The sequence below is a fragment of the Oncorhynchus nerka genome, linkage group LG26, assembly GCF_034236695.1.
Source record: "Oncorhynchus nerka isolate Pitt River linkage group LG26, Oner_Uvic_2.0, whole genome shotgun sequence".
Classification (NCBI taxonomy): Eukaryota; Metazoa; Chordata; class Actinopteri; order Salmoniformes; family Salmonidae; genus Oncorhynchus; species Oncorhynchus nerka.
This window is the reverse complement of record NC_088421.1, coordinates 6,954,794-6,979,632: the sequence shown is the minus strand read 5'-3', so window position 1 is coordinate 6,979,632 and position 24,839 is coordinate 6,954,794. Positions and strand designations below refer to the sequence as shown.

At 40.0% G+C, this 24,839-nt stretch overlaps 1 protein-coding gene, 1 long non-coding RNA gene and 1 pseudogene across 3 annotated transcripts; all 3 read left to right on the top strand.

Annotated features, from left to right (window-relative positions):
• The first annotated feature begins 2,496 nt into the window (after positions 1-2,496).
• LOC135564935 (interferon a3-like) lies at positions 2,497-7,304 on the top strand. The gene is made up of 5 exons (XM_065011014.1): positions 2,497-2,806; positions 6,091-6,162; positions 6,320-6,469; positions 6,610-6,708; positions 6,823-7,304. Exons 1-5 carry the CDS (start codon positions 2,657-2,659, stop codon positions 6,910-6,912), a joined length of 561 nt encoding a protein of 186 aa, XP_064867086.1. The 5' UTR covers positions 2,497-2,656; the 3' UTR covers positions 6,913-7,304.
• A 7,339-nt stretch (positions 7,305-14,643) lies between these two features.
• LOC135564934 (interferon a3-like) lies at positions 14,644-16,319 on the top strand (annotated as a pseudogene).
• A 2,731-nt stretch (positions 16,320-19,050) lies between these two features.
• On the top strand, positions 19,051-23,797 carry LOC115126881 (uncharacterized). Of its 2 annotated transcripts, XR_003863260.2 has the most exons (5): positions 19,051-19,362; positions 19,537-19,624; positions 19,928-19,995; positions 20,126-20,275; positions 22,759-23,797. It is a non-coding gene; the product is annotated as an uncharacterized LOC115126881 (long non-coding RNA). The 2 variants fall into 2 exon arrangements; XR_003863259.2 differs by having other exon boundaries at positions 19,537-19,995.
• The last annotated feature ends 1,042 nt before the right edge of the window (positions 23,798-24,839 follow it).

Here is a 24,839-nt window from a genome sequence, read left to right as displayed (position 1 = left end):
CTAAATTGAACCTAATAATCCTAACCTGCTACGTTAATTATCCTAACCTGCTGCGTAATTTCGGTTAAACCTGCTACGAAAAATCCAAATTGACGTTAACTTGGCCAAAGCTGGATCCCTTCTAGTCATGACCCTGTCCCACCTGCAGTCATACAAAATAACAAAGGACTTTAATCTGTATAGTAGCTCGCTGACAGTGAGCACTGAGCAGTCATTGTTCATGTTATTTTATTTGGCCTATAGAAACTGCAAGGAAAACACCTTCATGGCATTGTATCTAGCTCTTAACAATAGATTTAACTTTTTATACTCCAATGTCACTATGTTTTACAATAAATAATGAAATGCCATGGATGCTACATGTAGTATATTAAGATAACTGCATTGGAGCAGCTGTGTGGAGTCAACTATTATAATCATGTTCTTCTTTCTGAAACAGAGTAGGTATGCAAATAGTTACACGTTCCATCCCTTGAGAGAAGGGATGTTTAAAAAAGTATGCTTATACTGTAGGCTATCAACCCTACTCAATAAATATAAAATTGAAGTACAAATGGATAGGCTACTGTGTTGAAAATACATTGCGTGAAGCGCAATGTGTATATACACACAGAAGACAAGAACGCAAAATGTCGTCAACAGCTTTGCAAGGTGGAGGAATGTTACAAATTGACCTAATATTTTTATTTATTTTATTTTATTTTATTTTACCTTTATTTAACTAGGCAAGTCAGTTAAGAACAAATTCTTATTTTCAATGACGGCCTAGGAACAGTGGGTTAACTGCCTGTTCAGGGGCAGAACAACAGATTTGTACCTTGTCAGCTCGGGGATTTGAACTTGCAACCTTCCGATTACTAGTCCAACGCTCTAGCCACAGGCAGACATATTTAGAAATATGTCTCTGAATATAGGCTTTAGCATACTGTGATAGCACAATTTATTTATTCTAGATGGAAATGGATTATTGGAGCTTAATTCATTCATACATTTAGTTATTTTATTGAGATATGTGTATTATGTGTGGCATAGGAGAGGAGACCAAGAGGCTGTATCCCAGAGGTGGAAATGATAATGGGCCGAGGGATTTTTACAAGAAATCAAAACTGCCAAGAACACACGTGTGAGAGTAGCATTACTTTTAGTTAATTTCTGCAAAACATGTCATTTTGATTAAATTAAATGTACCACTGTAAGCTTCATAGGTTTATGTTATTTATCCGTGTTGCAAAGGATTTCCATGTAGGCTATGATATTTAAATTAAGATACAAACATTGGTTGAAAACGTGCTAGCAATTTATTAAAATTCTGTGGTGTGATGCAACCTTGAAATACGACTTTTTCGTTTAAATGTTATACTAAATGAGATGTTATTCCTACTAACAATTGCATATCAAACATCATCTTCAATGAAAAACAATAAACTCCTTTACAATACTCTGAATTCCAGCCATACTTTCCCGCCCTTTCAGACATCATCATATCACTGTAAAACATTGTTGATTCAGATAGTTATTACTTCTAGCAAGTACATATTTACTGGATATCATGCAACATAATTATAACTCCACATTCTGAATGTTAGTTCAATGGAGTATAGCAATCGCTAACCGTGCTGTTACTCTTCAGTCTCTACAGTGGAAAGATAATAGATGCAGAGGTAACATCAACTCACATATCTGGATAAAAGTCCAATAAAAACACACGAATACGGAATACTTTGACAAATGATTTACGTGATAGACATATTTGACTCACAAGTGGGTGTAGGCCCAGATTCAAAAGCACCCGAAATAGCGTCTCCAATTTAAGCACTAATGTCAAGGTAAGCAGTATTGTCAAGGTATATACTGCCTGTGCACTGCATAGGCTACCAGTGTCTTATTCTGAAAACCGGGTGCAGAAAGGAGCTCGTATACGAAATTCAATAAGATCACTAAAACCCGTTTCTAAAATGAAATATAGTAATGTTGAGTGTGTAGTTGATATAACCCATACAACGTTGATCTGTATCTTTAAAAAGGAAGTTGAGGTCCAGAAACCACGTTTACCCTTTAAGCAAGTGGTTCCAACGTAGTTGGATACCATAGTTTCCCTGTGTAAATGAAAAGGTGATGCGTTTGCGAAGACGATATTTAAACGCAATTGTTTCCGAAGTGAAAGGACAACGAAATGTTTGAAAAGAAATGCACATTAATTTACGCTGTCGTCTGACTAAAATGGATTCATAAGTCAATGTTTTTAATCCAAAACATGTTCCTGGTTGGTAATCCAATATTTCAAAATAAAATAACAATTCAGTGAAGAATTGAACAAGTCTTCGAGGGATGCACCTGTCCTTTCCGTGCGTTGTCTCCAGGCCGAAAAATATACTGTCAGGTATGAAAGCGCCTGTCTACCGGGACTTCCACCTTTCAATTTCGGAACACCTTTCAAAATCTTTGTATAAAATATCGACACAGATTGCAGCATGACAGAACTCTGGATTTCGAGAAGAGGATCGATCAGGAAGAACACTTTATCTCGTTGTCCTTTGAGTAAAACTTATTTTTTTCCGGAATTATACAAAGTATAGGCTGTCTTTCGGAAGTCTGCCTAATTTTGCACCTCGGTTGATAGCGAACAGACAGCGAACTACAGTAGACCTACGATAAAATGGGTTCAATAAGCTTTTGGATGTGCTTGATCCTGACGATTTGCACCTGGCATAAAACCTTCGGATGCACTTGGATGAGGACACTTCCTAAGTCTCGGAGCATGTTCCAAGTGTTCAGCAACAACACCATAACGGTGCTTCGGGAAATGGTAGGATACTGTAATGTTTATTTACTTGTTCCTGGTCATTGAGCAGTTGTCATCTATTCAACATTTAATGTGCTGCTGTGTTTCATTCCTGGCTCAGGAAGGCCACCAAAAATTCAGAGATTTCCATACCCAACTATAACATCTTCCGTCAAGATAGAACTACCAAAGGGGGCGGAGTTGCAGTCTACTGCAGAGATAGCCTGCAAAGTAACGTCATACTTTCCAGGTCCATACCCAAAAAGTTCGAACTACTAATTTTGAAAATTACCCTCTCCAGAAATAAGTCTCTCACTGTTGCTGCCTGCTACCGGCCACCCTCAGCTCCCAGCTGTGCCCTGGACACCATTTGTGAATTGATCGCCCCCCATCTAGCTTCAGAGTTTGTTCTGTTAGGTGACCTAAACTGGGATATGCTTAACACCCCCGGCAGTCCTACAATGTAAGCTAGATGCCCTCAATCTCACTCAAATCATCAAGGAACCCACCAGGTACAACCCTAACTCTGTAAACAAGGGCACCCTCATAGACGTCATCCTGACCAACTGGCCCTCCAAATACACCTCCGCTGTCTTCAACCAGGATCTCAGCGATCACTGCCTCATTGCCTGTATCCGCCACGGAGCCGCAGTCAACGACCACCCCTCATCACTGTCAAACGCTCCTAAAACACTTCTGTGAGCAGGCCTTTCTAATCGACCTGGCCCGGGTATCCTGGAAGGACATTGACCTCATCCCGTTAGTTGAGGATGCCTGGTCATTCTTTAAAAGTAACTTCCTCACCATTTTAGATAAGCATGCTCCGTTCAAAAAATGCAGAACCAAGAACAGATACAGCCCTTGGTTCACTCCAGACCTGACTGCCCTCGACCAGCACAAAAACATCCTGTGGCGGACTGCAATAGCATCGAATAGCCCCGTGATATGCAACTGTTCAGGAAGTCAGGAACCAATACACGCAGTCAGTCAGGAAAGCTAAGGCCAGCTTCTTCAGGCAGAAGTTTGCATCCTGTAGCTCCAACTCCAAAAAGTTCTGGGACACTGTGAAGTCCATGGAGAACAAGAGTACCTCCTCCCAGCTGCCCACTGCACTGAGGCTAGGTAACACGGTCTCCACCGATAAATCCACGATTATCGAAAGCTTCAATAAGCACTTCTCAACGGCTGGCCATGCCTTCCGCCTGGCTACTCCAACCTCGGCCAACAGCTCCGCCCCCCGCAGCTCCTCGCCCAAGCCTCTCCAGGTTCTCCTTTACCCAAATCCAGATAGCAGATGTTCTGAAAGAGCTGCAAAACCTAGACCCGTACAAATCAGCTGGGCTTGACAATCTGGACCCTCTATTTCTGAAACTATCTGCCGCCATTGTCGCAACCCCTATTACCAGCCTGTTCAACCTCTCTTTCATATCGTCTGAGATCCCCAAGGATTGAAAGCTGCCGCAGTCATCCCCCTCTTCAAAGGGGAGACACCCTGGACCCAAACTGCTATAGACCTATATCCATCCTGCCCTGCCTATCTAAGGTCTTCGAAAGCCAAGTCAACAAACAGGTCACTGACCATCTCGAATCCCACCGTACCTTCTCCGCTGTGCAATCTGGTTTCCGAGCCGGTCACGGGTGCACCTCAGCCACGCTCAAGGTACTAAACGATATCATAACCGCTATCGATAAAAGACAGTACTGTGCAGCCGTCTTCATCGACCTCGCCAAGGCTTTCGACTCTGTCAATCACCATATTCTTATCGGCAGACTCAATAGCCTCGGTTTCTCGGATGACTGCCTTGCCTGGTTCACCAATTACTTTGCAGACAGAGTTCAGTGTGTCAAATCGGAGGGCATGCTGTCCGGTCCTCTGGCAGTCTCTATGGGGGTGCCACAGGGTTCAATTCTCGGGCCGACTCTTTTCTCTGTATATATCAATGATGTTGCTCTTGCTGCGGGCGATTCCCTGATCCACCTCTACGCAGACGACACCATTCTATATACTTTTGGCCCGTCATTGGACACTGTGCTATCTAACCTCCAAACGAGCTTCAATGCCATACAGCACTCCTTCCGTGGCCTCCAACTGCTCTTAAACGCGAGTAAAACCAAATGCTTGCTTTTCAACCGATCGCTGCCTGCACCTGCATGCCCGACTAGCATCACCACCCTGGATGGTTCCGACCTTGAATATGTGGACATCTATAAGTACCTAGGTGTCTGGCTAGACTGCAAACTCTCCTTCCAGACTCACATCAAACATCTCCAATCGAAAATCAAATCAAGAGTCGGCTTTCTATTCCGCAACAAAGCCTCCTTCACTCACGCCGCCAAGCTTACCCTAGTAAAACTGACTATCCTACCGATCCTCGATTTCGGCGATGTCATCTACAAAATGGCTTCCAACACTCTACTCAGCAAACTGGATGCAGTCTATCATAGTGCCATCCGTTTTGTCACCAAAGCACCTTATACCACCCACCACTGCGACTTGTATGCTCTAGTCGGCTGGCCCTCGCTACATATTCGTCGCCAGACCCACTGGCTCCAGGTCATCTACAAGTCCATGCTAGGTAAAGCTCCGCCTTATCTCAGTTCACTGGTCACGATGGCAACACCCATCCGTAGCACACGCTCCAGCAGGTGTATCTCACTGATCATCCCTAAAGCCAACACCTCATTTGGCCGCCTTTCGTTCCAGTACTCTGCTGCCTGTGACTGGAATGAACTGCAAAAATCGCTGAAGTTGGAGACTTTTATCTCCCTCACCAACTTCAAACATCAGCTATCCGAGCAGCTAACCGATCGCTGCAGCTGTACATAGTCTATTGGTAAATAGCCCACCCATTTTCACCTACCTCATCCCCATACTGTTTTTATACTGTTTTTTTATTTTATTTATTTATTTACTTTTCTGCTCTTTTGCACACCAATATCTCTACCTGTACTTGACCATCTGATCATTTATCACCCCAGTGTTAATCTGCAAAATTGTATTATTCGCCTACCTCCTCATGCCTTTTGCACACATTGTATATAGACTGCCCATTTTTTTTCTACTGTGTTATTGACTTGTTAATTGCTTACTCCATGTGTAACTCTGTGTTGTCTGTTCACACTGCTATGCTTTATCTTGGCCAGGTCGCAGTTGCAAATGAGAACTTGTTCTCAACTAGCCTACCTGGTTAAATAAAGGTGAAATAAATAAAAAAATAAAATAAAATAAAATAAATTTGATTCAGCTACTCGTTTATGTATACAATAATAATATTGCAATCATTTGATTCTATATTTTGGCATCTCAGGGTCATGTGGTCTCTCGAGAACCTCAGATCACTTTCCCTTACGAGGAATACAGACATGTCGATCATTTCAAGGTAAGACATGCATATCCTACACTATTTAAAAGGGTTTTGGTTCAACGTTTTTCTCATAGTGTAGGCCATATAATTAGGTATTAACGAATATGCCAAATTTGCTATACTTTTCTGATATTCATAAGGCATGTACTAATACAAATCACTCTTCTTCTAGGATGACGACAAGATTGTCTTCATTTCGCAAACTCTGAACGCTATAGAGAAATTGTACAGAAGTGATAACTATGATTCTTTCTGGGACCAGGAAGTAGTTGACGAGTTTATGATTGACCTGCATCGCCAGACCTCGGAGCTGGACCAATGTGTAAGTCTATGTGATTTGTGATTTTCTATTTACATTAATGCCAAAAAGACAAACATTATCCTATATTTTTTAGATTGCCATATAATGTGATTTAAACGAATCATAACATAACATTAATGACTTATATTTTGTTCCAACAGGTAAAGGCTATAAGAGCTACACTACCAAAATCTGACAAAGGAGTGAACAAAAATATGAGCCTTCACATCAAATTCCTGAAGAATTACTTGAAACGCGAGGTATGTCAATTTGTCTTACCAAGAGAGTGCATTCACCAAATAAGGATACATTTATATGTGATGACACAACATGTGTATATTCTAAAATATTACATGTGTGTTTCGTTCATGCAGGAATACAGCGCAAGCGGCTGGGAAGGCATAAGGAAAGTGGTGCTGGCACACATGCTAAGACTAGTCACAATAATATTGACTAACCAATGAGCCTCGTGTGTGTGTAGAGATGATTTATTTATACTTCTATTTTTTCAACTATTTATTTACACGGTTATTTTTATATATGTTTTATTTATTTATTATGTGACTTTACAACTCTGCGAAGTAAAACACATTTTATACTGAATAATGTATTATGTGCTAGGTATTTTTAGGCTATAGAAAATGTAACAACGTTTTCATGCATTGATTTTTGTATTTATGAAGACCATTGCATACTGTATTTATTATTGCAACAATATTGGAAACGTTCGTTATTGTAACGATTAAATACATTTGAAATAAACTAATGTGACCTCTAACAGCTGAAATATATTTTTAATCTAACATATTTACATATGGGCCTAATAAAAGGTCCTTAGATAGGCCTGATAATGTCACACGGTGTTGTTGTGTCTTAAAACTTGAAGACTGATGATATCACACAACCCGTGCATAACGGGTGGGAAACATGCACCGAATACAACAAGTGTTGACCTTACCGTGAAATGCTTACTTACAAGTCCTTAACCAACAGTGCAGTTCAAGAAGAGTTAACTTAACACTGACTGAGAACCAGGAAAGAGACAGGCTTGTTTGGAGAACATACATTTCTCGGCCTTGACGGACAGGTCACGCTCCAACAGTCGTCCAAGTTCCTTGTGCAACCAGAGACACATGCGCGGAGAATGTGGCGGAATAGATCGGTATGTCATCGATGTAAACCACTACACCTGCCCGTGCAGGTCCCTGAGAATCTCGTCAACAAAGGATTGGAAAATGGCTGGTGCTTTTTTCAACCCATACGGCATGACGAGGTACTCATAATGGCCAGATGTGGTACTAAACGTGGTTTCCCACTAATCTCACTCCTGGATTCGCACAAAGTTATACGCGCACCTAAGATTCAGTTTTGTGAAGAAGCGTGCTCCGTGGAATGACTCCACCGCCGTTGCGATGAGAGGTAGCCGGTAACTGAACCCCACTGTGATGCAATTTATACCTCTATAGTCTATGCACGGACGCGGGCCTCCCTCCTTCATCTTCACAAAAAAAGAAACTCGAGGAGACAGGTGATGTGGAGGGCCGAATGTACCCCTGTCCCAGATATTTGATTTTTCTCAGGACTTCACCTGCAATATCAGTTATGTTATACTCACAGACAATATTTTTACAGATTTGGAAACTTTAGAGTGTTTTCTATCCTGAGCTGCATATTATATATATGCATATTCTAGCATCTGGTCCTGAGAAATAGGCGGTTTACTTTGGGAACGTTATTTTTCCAAAAATAAAAATAGTGCCCCCTAGTTTCAAGAGGTAAACAAGTTCAAAATAACAGGACCCCGGACTACAACAGCAGCTACAAACCCTACTAAGACAGTCCAGGGAAAAAACACCTGTTCAAAAATGAACAAGAGAAAACGCAACCAAAAACTAACTGACAGTCAATGAAAACAATCCCGCACAAAAACCCAAAGGAAATGGAGAGATGAAATATCCCCCTAGTTAACCAAAATGAAACCAGGTGAAACACAAAACAGACATAACCAAAAGAAAAGGAAAAAGGATCGGTGGCAGCTAGTAGACCGGCGACCACCAAGCGCCACCCAAACAGGGAGAGGAGCCACCTTCGGTGAAAGTCGTGACAAAATACCCTCAAATTAAAGCTGGCAGTCTGCCCATTAACCTCATAGTCATGGATCATTTCAAATCCAAAGTGCAAGAGTACAGAGCCAAAACAACCAAACGTGCCACTGTCCCAATCCTTTTGGAGCTCATGGTGTTTGTTAAATTTTCAAGCTCAGTCAATTTGGTTGGGAATAATTGATAGATAGCAGTATTCATACCTTGTCTCTAACTTGACCAATCAGGAACACTAAACACCTCTTGGAAAGCCATTCTGGTGTGTCTTTTACCTTAAAATGTGTATATTTTAGCTATTCCCTCCACAAGGCAATCAATCAAACAAGCTACAGCGTCAGTATAGAAACAAAGTAGAGTCGCAATTCAACGGCTCAGGGTAGCTATTCCCTCCACAAGAGGTATGTGGCAGAGTCTACAGTCAATCACGGATTACAAAATGAAAACCAGCCACGTCGCGGACCAGGAGGTCTTGCTCCCAGACAGACTAAACAACTTCTTTGCTTGCTTTGAGGACAATACAGTGCCACGGCCCGCTACCAAAACCTGCGGACTCTACTTCACTGCAGCCGACGTGATTAAAATATTTAAACATGTTAATCCTCGCAAGGCTGCAGGCCCAGACGACATCCCCAGCCGTGTCCTCAGAGCATGCGTAGACCAGCTGGCTGGTGTGTTTACGGACATATTCAATCAATCCTTATCCCAGTCTGCTGTTCCCAAATGCTTCAAGAGGGCCACCAATTTGCATGTTCCTAAGAGAGCTAAGGTAACTGAGCTAAACGACTACCCCCCCGTAGCACTCACTTCCGTCATCATGAAGTGCTTTGAAAGACTAGTCAAGGACCATATCACCTCCACCCTACCTGACACCCTAGACCCACGCCAATTTGCTTACAGCCCCAATAGCTCCACAGAAGACGCAACCACACTGCACACTGCTCTACCCCATCTGGACATGAGGAATACCTATGTGAGAATGCTGTTCATTGACAACAGCTCAGCATTTAACACCATAGTACCCTCCAAACTCATCATCAAGCTTGAGACCCTAGGTCTCGACCCCGTCCTGTGCAACTGGGTACTGGACTTCCTGACGGGCCACCCCCAGGTGGTGAGGGTAGGTAACAACATCTCCACCCCGCTAAGGTAAGTACAGGTGCATCAAAGCAGGGATCGAGAGACTGAAAAACAGATTCTATCTCAAGGTCATCAGACTGTAAAACTGCCACCACAAACATTGAGTGGCTGCTGCCAACGTACTGATTCAACTCCAGCCACTTTAATAATGTAAAAATTGATGTACAAAATGTATCACTAGCCACTTTAAACAATGCCACTTCATATAATGTTTACATACCCTACATCACTCATCTCATATGTATATACTGTACTCAATACCATCTACTGCATCTTGCCTATGCCGTTCTGTACCATCTCTCATCCATATATTTGTATGTACATATTCTTTCATTCCTTTACAGTGTGTGTATAAGGTAGTTGTTGTGAAATTGTTAGGTTAGATTACTCGTTGGTTATTACTGCACTGTAGGAACTAGAAGCACAAGCATTTCGCTACACTCACATTAACATCTGCCAACCATGTGTATGTGACAAATAAAATTGAATTTGATTTAATTTGAGTTTCACTCTGTGATGTATTGTGTTGGATTTGCCACAGCATTTTTATTTAGTTACAAAAGTTAATACATTTACCATGTTGTCTTTGCCATGTTGCAACCCGATTGGATGTTTTAGAATGAGTTATTTTTGAATAGGTTTACTTCTTTTCACTTTGTCATTCAGGCCTGTAATGTGGAGTGAATGCAATGGTGTTGATCCCACGCAGAGTTTTCTATCTGCTCAGCCAATACACACTGTAGCTATTTTAAAATAATCTTTAGCCTCATAGTGACATTCCTGAGTTTCCATTCACTCCCACCACTCATTTAGGAAGGATGTTGAGATATTTGCAGTTTCTGGTTGCAATTATACACAATCCAGTGATGAATTACCATACTTGACCTTACTCAAAATATTCAGGGGGTTGGGATTATTTATTAACCTCACCTGATCTATGCCTGTCTAAAATATCTTGCAGACATGCTTTAAAAGCTCATTTGTGGATCTGAGGTTTAATCATTGTTTGATATTCACACTCCAGTATCCTTTGACATTACAGAGACAGGGGAAGTTGCTCTCAAATCCTGAGAACCACTACTTTTGCAAACAGTTGGACCACATTCATGAAATAAATAATAACAAATAATTATCATTCAATTGTGTGAATAATATCCCTGGCTGTCATCAGGCGCTTTTGGCGGCCATCCATGGTTCCTGAAGTCTCCACATTCGTCGCCGCCTGCACTGTGTGTGCACAAAATAAGACTCCGCGGCAAGCTCCGGATGGCCTTCTTCAACCACTCCCTGTTCCTCACCGCCCCTCGTCCCATATCTCTCTGGACATTGTTACTGGTCTTTCTCTATCAGATGGCATTACCACTATCCTGACAGTTGTGGATAGGTCTTCTATCCACCCATTTTATTCCCCTTCCCAAGTTACCCTCAGCCAAGGAGATGGCTCAGCTCATGGTGCACCACTTCTTCCATATCCATGGACTTCCGGTCGATATGGTCTCCGATCGTGGTCCTCAGTTCTGGAAGGCATTCTGCACCCTCATTTGGTCTCCGGACAGCCTGTCCTCTGGTTTTCACCCCTAATCTAACGGTCAGTCGGAGCGAGCCAGTCAGGACTTGGAGACGGCTCTTCATTGCCTCATCTCCGCCAACCCCACCACCTGGAGCCAGCAACTTTTGTGGGTGGAATACGCCCGTAACACCCTTCCCTAATCGCCCTTCAAGTGTTACTTGGGATATCAGCTCCCGCTCTTTCCTGAGCAAGAGGAAGAAGTTAGCATACCCTCTGCCCCGATGTTTGTCTGCCGCTGTTGCCGTACCTGGAAGAGAGCCCGGAGTATCGGTATCGGCGACAGGCGGATCGGATCGCCTACGGACCGCTGATCCCCGCTATCGGCTCCTGCAGAAGGTATATTTTTCCACTCAGGACCAGCCCCTCCCGGTGGAGTCTCGTGAACTTTACCCTCGTTTCATTGGCCATTTCCACATCTCTAAAATCCTTAGCCCCTCTGCTACCCGTCTCCTGTTTCCCCGCACCCTCCGTATACATTCCACTTTTCATGTGTCTAGGACTAAACCTCTGTCTCACAGCCCATTGTCTCCTGTTTCCAGGATTACGTCTCTTTGCCTGCGTTGACCTACCAATTGCCTAACATCCTGTATCTGCCTGAATCTGATTTGGATTACGAATCTTTGCCTGCCTTGGTTTACCTTTTGCCTGCCTCTTGTAATATAATAAACTCCGAGACTTGTACTATCCGCCTCCTGTGTCTGCATCTTGGTCTTAGTCTGAGCCGTTAGCAGTGTTGTAAATGTTAGAGTTATGTTTAAAATCCAATTTTAAGAATATAAATTGTAGAAATGGGTTACGAATTTGTGGTGTTTGAGTGTGGTCAGGGGGAGACCCCACTGTATCCTAGAGGAGCATGGATAATGGTCTAAGTTCCAACGTTTTCATTATAGGTGATGCTAAAATAGCCAATATGAAGATCATGCGTGGCTATAAAATATTCAGTATTAGTCTTTGATTGAATTGGTTACACTGTGTGTTAATCTTTTTATTACCGGTGGGAGAAAAGCTATGCACACTGAGCCTTGCGTTTCAACTTGTAACGTTCTGGGTGTCGTGAGTGGGAAGTCGGGCGCAGGAAACAGAGAGTTCAATATAGTGCTATTTTAATGCACACACGGTGAACAATGGCCACCCCACGAAACACTGGGTGCTCAAAACAAATGCCCCAGACACTGGGGACGAAAACTGTCCTGCAAACTCCACGAACATAAACCAACACGTTCGTCTACACCAAACACAAAGGTTACAATAATTAATCCCGCACAAAGATACGGGCGGGCCGGGTGACTAATAAAGCCCAACTAATTACAACAAACTCAAAACAGGTGTAACCAATAAACACATAAGGAGGGGGAGGAAAGAATCAGCGGCAGCTAGTAGGCCGGCGACGACGAGCGCCGAGCGCCACCCGAACGGGAAGGGGAGCCACCTTCGGTCGGAGTCGTGAACTGGCAGGTCAGCTCTATCAACAAAACCTGACACAATGGAACACTATCACATTAGGGGAGCTGCAGGTCCTTCTTGCTCGACAAAATATGACCTATTCGGAATGTGGAGGTTCTTGGTGATGTTGTATTTGTTCATTGCATTGCACAGTAGGCTATTACCTTATTAATCATAGTATCCGTGTAATTCATTGTATTAATATTATTCACAAGGAAATTCATATTAAAGCTGTTTGTTATGTTTACTATTTTTTCCGGGTTAGAAACATGAGTGTGCATCCTAACCCTCGCATTGGAGACAAGGTGAAGAACTACTTCAAACAGCTGGATGACTTTCTTTCACATGAGGTAAAACATCTCCTATGTTTACTGTTTTGGGTTTTTTGGGTCCCTATACCTATGATGTAAGCCTATGTGTGCCATGTTTAATTTTAAAATAAAATAAAATCTATTCGTTTCCTGCTTTTTCTTTCAGAAATCAGTTCGTGCGCACGGGAGGTCTTGAGAGTTGAAATAGAGGGCATCCTGAGACATTCTCAGAAGAATTTAACCAAAATGCCAAGAATATACGTGTCATGGTAGCATGTTGTAGTTACATTTTGCATAAACGTTTATTAAAACATGTTTTATAGGTAATATTGTTCTTTATAAGTAATAAGTTCCAGATAGAACCAAAAAGGGTTTTATTGATTGTTTCATATATGGTACCCCTGAAGGTTCTATATAGAACCATTTTCTAGAGTGTGTATAATATTAGAATAAACACACGCACACACAGCTTATATTTGTTAGAAATGTGCTAGTAATTTGTAAAGATGTGTGACCTGAATGAACCGATTAATGAAGACGAATTTCTCAATGAAATGTTACCATAATACCATACCAACATCATCTTCAATGAAAAACAACAAACGCCTTTACAATACACTTTTAGACAATGCATCATTATGCCTGTGGCATTTTTTTACTGTAAAAAATTGACTATTCATATAGTTATTAATTAATAATATAAAGTATATACTGTATATTATGCAACATAATCATTATTATATTTTGAATGTTAGTTCAATCGCTCTTAAAACAAAGCCTATACTCTTCAGTCGCTGGGGAGGAAAGGTAATAGATTCAGAGGTCCCATCAACTTACATAACTGGAGGAATAAATCAAATATGTGTTTACAAGTCCATTAAAGACAAGACTATTGAATACTTTGACAGATTATCTACCTGAAAGTAGTATCATACGCACACATTCCTATTGGCCCAGATTCAAAAGCCCCCGCAATATAGGCTCAAATTTAAGCAGTATTCCCAAGGTCAATACTACCTGTGCACTTCATAGGCTACCAGTGTCTTTTTCTGAAAACCGGGAGCATATAGAAGGGGGTCTATCAAAATATTTCAGACCACCCAAACCTGTTTCTAAAACGAAATAAAGTCATGTTGAGTGTCTAATTCATACAACCCATACAAGGTTGATCTGTATCTTTACATAGACAGTTGGGGTCCACAAACCACAATTACCCTTTAAGCAGGTGGTTACAACGTAGTTGACACCAACGTTTCTGTGTGCAAATGAAAAGGTGTTGCGTTTTCAAACATGAAATACTTTGGTTTTCGAAGTGAAAGGCCAAACTAAATTTGTTCTACATGGTGATATTTATTTAGGCCATAGTCCGATGGATTCACATGTTTATTTTTTTTCATCAAAATAATCCTGGTTGAAAGGTCAAAATGTCATGATAAAAATAGCAAATAGCTCAAGATGTAACAATTTTTCGAGCGATGCACCTGTCCTTTCGGTGCATTTTCTCCACACGTACAAAAACACTCAGGTATGAAAGTGTAAGGGAACTTCCACCTTTCACTTTTGGAATACCTTGCAGACTCGTTGTATAAAGGATCGACACAGGTTGGAGCATGGCAGAACTTGGGTGGCAGAACTGGTATTGATCAGTCAGGAAGAAAACTTTATCTCTTTATCCGTCGCGGACAACTTACTTTTGTCGGAATTATACGAAGTAGTCTCTTTCGGAAGTGCACCAACGTTGATTGCGGACAGACCGAGAACTACAGTAGACCTACGCTAAAATGGGTTCAATCAGCTTTTGGATGTGCTTGGTCATGACGATTTGCACCTGGAATAAAACCATCGGATGCACATGGATGAAGACACTGCCTCGGTCTCCGAGCATGTTCCAAGTGTTCAGCAACAACACCATAACGATGCTTAAGAAAATGGTAGGATATAGGGTCATGTTTATTCACTTGTTCCTGGTCATTGAGCTCTTGTCTTCTTTTCAACATTTCATGAGCTGCTATGTTTCATTTAAATGACCTGACTCCTTTTTGTACAGTAATAACGATGCAATATTTTGTTTATATTTTTTGGCATCTCAGGGTCATGAAGTCTCTCGAGGACCTCAGATCACTTTCCCTGACAAACAATACAGACAAGTCAATAATTTCAAGGTAAGAAATATGCATAACAAATGTTTCGTACTATCCATAACTTTTTTTTCTAAGAGTGGATTAAACACTGAATTCGGGAAGTATTCAGACCCCTTCACCTTTTCCACATGTTGTTATGTTACAGACCATTTATAAAATTGATTGCAAATAAATAAAAAATCATCATCAATGTACACACAATATCCATAATGAAGAAGCAAAGACAGTTTTTGATTTTCATAAATTAGCGAAAATGTCGAAAAACATGTTTTGGCTTGGTCGTTATGGGTTATTGTGTGTAGATTGATGATGAAATCATATTTATTAAATTTTAAAATAAGGCTGTAACGTAACAAAATGTACAGATAGTTAAGTGTTCTGAACACTTTCCGAATGCACTGTATATAATTAGGTTATAACGAATTTACAAAATTGCTATAATTTGTTGTTATTTTCCATCAATTCAAAAGGCATACACTCATACAAATCACTCTTCTTCTAGGCTGACGAACAGATGGCCTTCATTTCGCATACGCTGAACGCTATAAAGAAATTGTACAGCAGTGGTAAATATGAGTCCACCGCCTGGGACCAGAAAGGAGTTGACAAGTTTATGAATGACCTCTATCGCCAGACCTCGGAGCTGGACCAATGCGTATGTCATTTGTGATTTTCGCCTCTTAAAACATTAATGCAAAAAGGAAAACATTATACTATCCTTCTTGATTATAATATAAGTAGTTACATGTTATTCAAAAGATAATATTAAATGAATGATTTGTTATTTATCCTAACAGGTAAAGGCTATGAAATCAAGACTATCAAAATCTGTCAAAAGAGTGAACAAAAGATGAGCCTTCACTTCAAGTTCCTGAAGCATTACTTGAAACGCGAGGTAGGTTGATCCATTTGTCTTACAAAGAGAGTACATTCACCAAATCTGGATGTATTTATGTGATGATACAACATGTGTCTATTCTCAAATCTTAACAAGTGTATTTCATTTATGCAGGATTACAGCGCAAGCGGCTGGGAAGACATAAGGACAGTGGTGCTGGCACACCTACAAAGACTAGACACAACATTAAGTAGCCAATGAGCGTTATGTGTGTGTTGTGTACATATTTGTTATTTATATATCTATTTATCTATTCATATTTCTAACTATTTTTTACATGTTTACTCATTTGTTTTTTTAACGTATTAATTTATTGTGTAGTCATGTTCACAACTCCGAGGAGTAAATCATTTATTTATTCGGAATAATGATGTGATTGACTAAGGCTATACATAGACTAATGTATCAATGTTTCCGTGCATTTCTTTTGTATTCATGAAGGCCATTGCAGACTGTATTTATTATTGCAACCTGATAGGAAATGTTTGTTATTGTAATAATGAAATATATTATAATTAAATAAATGTGTCCTCTACAGCTCTAATCTTTTTTAATCAACTCAATTGCAATTTATCGCATACACACATTTAGCAGATGTTTTAACGGCTGTAGATATATGCTTGTTTTTCTAGCTCTACCACTGCAGTAATATCTGACAATACAAAACAATACACACAAATCTAAAAGAAAATGAATGGACATAAGAAACATAGAAATATGTCGGAGTCCGGAGTATATATACACAGTACCAGTCAAAAGTTTGGACACACCTCAGGGTTTTTCTTTATCTTTACTATTTTCCACATTGCAGAATAATAGTGAAGACATCAACACTATGAAATAACACATATGGAATCATGTAGTAACCAAAACATTGTTAAACAAATACAAATATATGTTATATTTGAAATTCTTCAAAGTAGCCACTCAGCTTTGATGTCAGCTTTGCACACTCTTGGCATTCTCTGAACCAGCTTCAGGAGGTAGTCACCTGGAATGCATTTCAATTAACAGGTGTGCCTTGTTAAAAGTTAATTTGTGGAATTTCTTTCCTTCTTAATGCGTTTTAGCCAATCAGTTGTGTCGTGACAAGGTAGGGGTGGTATACAAAAGATAGCACTATTTGCTAAAATACCAAGTCCATATTTCTGTCAGGAACAGCTCAAATAAGCAAAGAGAAGTGACAGTCCATCATTACTTTAAGACATGAATGTCAGTCAATGCGGGAAATTTCAAGAACATTGAATGTTTCTTCAAGTGCAGTTGCAAAAACCAGCAAGCGCTATGATGAAACTGGCTCTCATGAGGACAGCCACAGGAAAGGAAGACACAGAGTTACATCTGCTGCAGAGGAGAAGTTCATTAGAGTTACCAGCTTCAGAAATTGCAGCCCAAATAAATGCTTCACAGAGTTCATGTAACAAACACATCTCAACATCAAGTGTTCAGGGGAGACTGCTAGAGTGAGTCCTTCATGGTCGAATTGCTGCAAAGAAAACACTATGTGTGTGTTTGTGTGTGTGTGTGTGTGTGTGTGTGTGTGTGTGTGTGTGTGTGTGTGTGTGTGTGTGTGTGTGTGTGTGTGTGTGTGTGTGTGTGTGTGTGTGTGTGTGTGTGTGTGTGTGTGTGTGTGTGTGTGTGTGTGATTGGATGCATTTACATTATGGACAGTATGTGGATAGAATTATTATTGCAAACTTTTCTGATTACGTTGCTTTGTCATTATCGGGTATTGTGTCAAGATTGAAGAAGATTCTTAAAAAAACATTTTTTTTAATAAGGATGTAACGTAACAAAATGTGGAAAAAGTCAATGGGTCTGAACACTTTCCAAATGCACTGTACCTTAGTTGAATGCACTGTACCTTAGTTGAATACACTGTACCTTAGTTGAATGCACTGTACCTTAGTTGAATACACTGTACCTTAGTTGAATACACTGTACCTTAGTTGAATGCACTGTACCTTAGTTGAATGCACTGTACCTTAGTTGAATGCACTGTACCTTAGTTGAATGCACGGTACCTTAGTTGAATGCACTGTACCTTAGTTGAATGCACTGTACCTTAGCTGAATGTACTGTACCTTAGCTGAATGCACTGTACCTTAGTTGAATGCACAGTACCTTAGTTGAATGCACTGTACCTTAGTTGAATGCACTGTAACTTAGTTGAATGCACTGTACCTTAGTTGAATGCACTGTACCTTAGTTGAATGCACTGTACCTTAGCTGAATGCACTGTACCTTAGAGTACCTTACAGTTTAGTAAATTAGTGTAAAGTAGGCTACACTCTACTGTGCTGCACTCTACTGTACGTTACTTTCCTTTACTTTACTGTACTGTACACTGTACTGTAATGAACTGTAGTCTACTGTACTATTTTGTATTGTACTGTACTGTACACTCCACTGTAATGAACTGTACTCTACTGTACGTTACTTTCCTTTATGTTACTGTATTGTACTGTACTGTACTCTCCACTGTAATGAACTGTACTCTACTGTACGTTACTTTCCTTTATGTTACTGTATTGTATTGTACTGTACACTCCACTGTATTGAACTGTACTCTGCTGTTCTCCACTGTACTAAATTATACTTTTATTTACTTTACTGTACTGTACACTGTACTGTATTGAACTGTACTCTACTGTACTCTTCTGTATTGTACTGTACTGTACACTCCACTGTAATGAATTGTACTCTGCTGTTCTCTACTGTACTGTGCTGTCCAAATGTATCCATGGACAATGAAATTAACACACACACACACACACACACACACACACACACACACACACACACACACACACACACACACACACACACACACAAAGTAGATAGAAAGTTCCAACGAATCATGTTGTCGTTGCTTGTCAACATTGCATACATAGCAGACAACAGTAAGGTGAAAGTTGGTTACGTCATTGTGAAAATGAAAGTTGGGAGATGTGGGTATTGACTCTGACGTTTCCCATTCACTTTTCCGTTGTAGCGCAACAGCAGAGGACTACGGAACAATATTTCGGACTAACTTTGATCGAAAACCACTAAATGAATGTCTTATATGGCTACATTTCTTAAGAAGTGTGGGTTTTCGCCTTCGACGATATTATCGGACTTTTTTTTCGGTTCAAGCGAAGTTATTAGCAGTTGAAAGCAAAGCTCGCGAATAGCCTATAGTCGCTAGTAATAGTCTAGCCGATATCTAAAATAAATAATCTTACCTTGTGATTCAATTATAATTAAAGCTGATTTCAAGGAGAATGTGTATAGATTTACTTTTTTTTTTTTCGGAAGTCACCGCCTACGGTAGGTTGATCGGTGGGAAATTCTCCATACAGTTTTCCCTTTCCCAATTCCAGATAAAACTACTTAACACAATGAATATGTTCAAACTCATATGGAAAACTAACAGCGAAACAAATAGCTGTTTACAATGTATACAATGCAGAGTTGGACTTGTATTTTTCTTATTATTTGCAGTATGCAGAGCGTGTGTCATTGCTGTGACTGGATCCGACACCACTACGGTCACTTGAGAGCATAATACCTTTCCCTGCTGGACCAGATGGTGAGTTATTAGCACATTGTAAAAGGAGACTGAATGCATGTATTAAGGACAGCAAAACAACCAACCAAATAAAATAGTCATGCGTTTCATGTTTAGCATCTGTGTTAGAAAACTGTTAGCCTATATTTCAATATACATACTAAAAGGGCGCTAAGGCTATAATGACAGAGATATCAAGAGACGCTATCTACATTAGGCCTACTGTACTTGCAGTATAAGCTATACTTTATGTCTGTCTTGATTGCTCTTGAAGTATTTGACTCATGACTTAACACACTATATTGATTGTTTTCCGGGGAGGAGATATCACAAAGCAGAATGCCCCAGTCTTTTTCCCAACATCACTTAACAGACACATAGATGATGCCGAGGTAAAGGCTAGAATTTTTACTAATCATGTTCTGATATGCTTTGGTTTTGCGGTCTTGACCCAATGTTATATTGATGCCATAACGGAAGCCTATACTGTTTATAATCTTCTTTTTATATCTTCCTGTGTAGGTTGAGGACAAAGTCAGATTCCGGAACGAGGCCATCTATAAAATCACAAAACTGTTTGATGGGAATATGAAGTCCGTCACCTGGAACAAGAAAAACCTGTACGATTTCCTCAAAATTCTAGAAAACCAATTTGAGAACCTTAATTCCTGCGTAAGTAACGGGTCTATTTAAAGTATAATCCCTGTTCAGGTCAGGGTTCTCCAATCCCGTTTATGTTGAGTTACCCTCCTGTAAGTTTTCGCTCCAACCCCAGTTGTAACTAACCTGGTTAAGTTTATCAACTACCTAAGTAATCAGGTGTGGTAGACTAGGGTTGGAGTGAAAACCTACAGGAATGTAGTTCTCCAGGAACAGGGTTGGTGAGCCCTGGTTTAGCTGTAGCCTACTAACTCTACAAGTGGAGAAATTGACTTATAAAGTACATACATGTTCAACTTTTTCCACATTTTGTTACCTTACAGACTTTTTCTAAAATTGATCAAATTGATTTTTCCCCTCTTCAGTTTATACACAATACCCCATAATGACAAAGAAAAAACCATGTTTTAGATATTTTGTCAAACATAATAACATTACAAAACTGAAATATCACATTTCCGTAAGTATTCAGACCCTTTACTCAGAACTTTGTTGAAGCACCTTTGGCAGTGATTACAGGCTTGAGTCTTCTTGGCTATCATGCTACAAGCCTGGCACATCTGTATTTGAGGAGTTTCTGCCATTCTTCTCTGCAGATCCTCTCAAGTTCTATCCGGTTGGATAGGGAGCGTCGCTGCACAGCTATTTTCAGGTCACTCTAGAGATGTTCGATCATTTTAGCGTAAGTCCGGGCTCTTGTTGGGACACTCAAGGACATTCAGAGACTGGTCCCAAAGCCACTCCTGCATTGTCTTGGCTGTATGCTTAGGGTCGTTGTCCTGATGGAAGGTGAACCCTCGCCCCAGTCTGAGGTCCTGTAAGCTCTGGAGCAGGTTTTCATCAAGGATATCTCTGTACAATGCTCTGTTCATCTTTCCCTTGATCCTGACTAGTCTCCCAGTCCCTGCCAATGAAAAACATCCCCACAGCATGATGCTGCCATCACCATACTTAACTGTAGGCATGGTGCAAGGTTTCCTCCAGATGTGATGCTTGGTATTCAGGCCAAATATCTTTCATTAGACCGAGACACTTGTTTCTCATGGTCTGAAAGTCCTTTTGTCAGGGAGGTGCCTTTTTGCAAACTCCAAGCGGGGTGCAATGTGCCTTTTACTGAGGAGTGTCATCCGTCTGGCCATTCTATCAGAGATGGTTGTCTTTCTGGAAGGCTCTCTTATCCCCACAGTAGAAATCTGAAGCTCTGTCAGAGTGACCATCGGGTTCTTCGTTACCTCCCTGACCAAGGCCTTTCTCCCTCGATTGCTCAGTTGTGCCAGGCGGCCAGCTCTAGGAAGAGTCTTGGTGGCTACAAAGTTCTTCAATTTAAGAATGATGGAGGCCACTGTTTTCTTGGGGACCTTCAATGCTGCAGAAATGTTTTGGTACCCTTTCCCAGATCTGTGCCTCGACACAATCTTGTCTCGGAGCTCTACGGACAATTTCTTCAACTTCATGTCCTGGTTTTTGCTCTGACATGAACTTTCAACTATAGGACCTTAAATAGCAGGGTGTGACTTTCCAAATCATGTCCAATCAGTTTATTTTACCTCAGGTGGACTCCAATCAAATTGTAGAAACACCTCAAGGATGATCAATGGAAACAGGATGCACCTGAGCTGAATTTTGAGTTTCATAGCAAAGGGTCTGAATTCTTATGTAAATAAGGTATTTCTGGTTTTGCATTGTCATTATTGGGTATTGTGTGTAGATTGATTAATCATTTTTTTCTTTAATCCATTTTAGAATAAGCCTGTAACGTAACAACATTTGGAAAAAGGGAATTGGTCTGAGTACTTTCCAAACGCACTGGATATGGGATATTACAGATTTTGAGCCAGTTTGAGACATCACATAAATAATATTGCAGCAATGAGAAATGTAAATTATTGTGGATTTTAATTAAAAGGAAAGTTTTCATAGGCTTTGATGCATTTTTCATTATGGCAAATCAAGTTTGGTATTTTAAAGTTTAGAATCCTTTTCAAACATTGAATACACATTAAAGTTCAATTTCCTTCCGTGCAGAAAAATTCTTTAAATAAAGGATCAAATGAAGATCCTACATCTGCATGATGCTAAAGTTTTGTTTAATTTTGTCCTACACATGTATTACCTGCCATGAAACCTGAGAGGTACTTCAAGAAGTTGAATAGGAAGGTTCTGAGAAAAATTGTGAGTTTGGTTTCGTATGGAAATGTGTTTAATACATGTAATCATGAATATAAACTAGGGTAAACAGGAGCAGTGTTCTTAAAAAAAAGGTGAGTTCTGGGGACATATGTATCAAGCATCTCAGAAGTGCTGATCTTGTATCAGGTCTCCTCTGTACTTATTTATAGTGATCTAGAAGACAAAACTGATCCTAAATCAGCTCTCCTACTAAGAAAAGTTTATTGCATACGGCACCAGTTCTTTCTATGTTGTTCAAGACAATTTGGTCACTATTTTGCCAAGAATGTTCATCCCACTAATATTTGAAATGTTCTGTTTTTCAGAACTACAGTGCACAGGTTTGGGAGCTCATCAGGAAAGAGATGAAATGTCATCTGCAAAGATTGGATATCCTTGTGGCACAGATGTACTGATCATCCAGACTCATTTCAGAAGCTTGTAGTGGAAATTTCCTGTATTTACCAAATCATGAGAGCAAACCACCACAAGTCAGAGTTATCATAAAGTCCATCTTTAATTATTGTGAGCTCCATCACAACCCTGTGACTCTCAGATCAATTCAGTGTCTATAAATGAATTTTCTGAGAGTGCTTACACATTGCAACTGAGATCCTTTATAGCAAAGACACACATAGCCAGACAGCATTGGCTATAAATTATCGTTCAGCTTTGTCTCCTAAACTATGTTCCTATCTCACTCTTGGTACCACTCAGGACCAACACCATTACCCCACCCAATGGCATATATCAAATACACCCCCTCCTGGACAAGATCACAGAGAGTCAGTGACTGGCACACAGACATTGTGGAGCCAAGAGATAATTGGTTCCCCCTCAATCATCCCTTCACATGGTTTAAAAGTCATGTTTACATATGAAGACAAGCTTGACTTCTCCCCTTTTTGTGGCCCAAGTAACTGAACCCTGACAGAGAACAGATAACTGCAGACGGCCAACACTATAGTACAACAAAATACATTCTAAATGACAAGTATCTCACAAGCATATTATGAAAATAAAACATCTTATCTATGTTACCTAAAGAATTCTGATTCTGCATGAATACAATCATGTGGGACCCTGTCAGTCTATTTATTATATTTAAATAATAAATTATTGTTTTTTATTTTAATAATTTATTATTTATATTTTGTGTTTCCCTTTTGTACCTCTGTTGAACTGTATTGCCGGTCTACTTGAAAAAGCAGTAAAAAAAATATTATTGAAAATGTGAATAAAAACATATTTTGTATAACTAATAATTTCGTTCTTGTCAATGAGAGTGGATTTATAATATCTTATATAACCATCAGAGGGGATGCACATTAAACTTGTTGCTGATCAGTCACATGATAATAACTACTTTCAGTTTATGTATGCTTGTACTTTTGTTTCTTTATGTAACTAATTTTGAACATGTTTTTGTGAGTGTTGCTGTTCATGTTTTTCCTGTTTGTTTTATGTGTGGTAATCACACTGGGGCTGTGGGCTGAAGGGGGTGGGGAGATCTGGGTGAGGAGTAGAGGATCATTTGGGGGACCAGGAACTTGACATTGTGGGATGTTTATTTATAAAGTCTGTCCAATGTATTAAACACCTGCATGTCTTACTATGATTGGAGGAGAAATAAGAAAAAGACATGGAAAGACAAAATGGAAAAAGAGACAAAAAACAAGCAATACTTTTAATGGATAATAGTTTAGTCCCCTGAACAAGGCAGGGTGCTGGTGGGCAAAAAAATAAAAAATAATAATTTATATAGCTTAGTCATATATATATATATATATAACTTTTTAAGTGGCATCATGGGGATCCTGCTAATAATTATCAATGGATTACCTCAGTAATTCTTGTATGACATTAGACAAAGTGTGTATTAAATAGGCCAATATGGCAGCACACAGTCCTTTCATAAGACTTGGAATTCCTGGATAGAATAGAGTTATTGTAGATATATACTGTTTATCCATTTGTATAATGGTATGTGGTTATTATTTAACATCTAGAATGGTGTGTATGTGTGTTTATATTGTATGGTATAATACTCAGAGCCCCACTGTCACACCCTGGTCATAGAGAGGCTTATATTCTATATTTTGGTTAGGCCAGGGTGTGACTAGGGTGGACATTCTAGGTTCTTTATTTATTTTATATTTCTTTGTTTTTGGCCCAGTGTGGCTCCCAATCAGCGGCAGCTGTCTATCGTTGTCTCTGATTGGGAATCATACTTAGGCAGCCTTTTTTCCCAACTGTGTTTTTTGGGTAGTTAGAGTCTGTTCAGTGTCTGCACCTGACAGAACTGTTTCGGTTTTTCACTTTGTTCTAGTGTTTTTTTTTTGAGAAATAAAATATGAACACTTACCATGCTTTAGTCCGATCCTCATTCCGACGATAGTCGTGACAG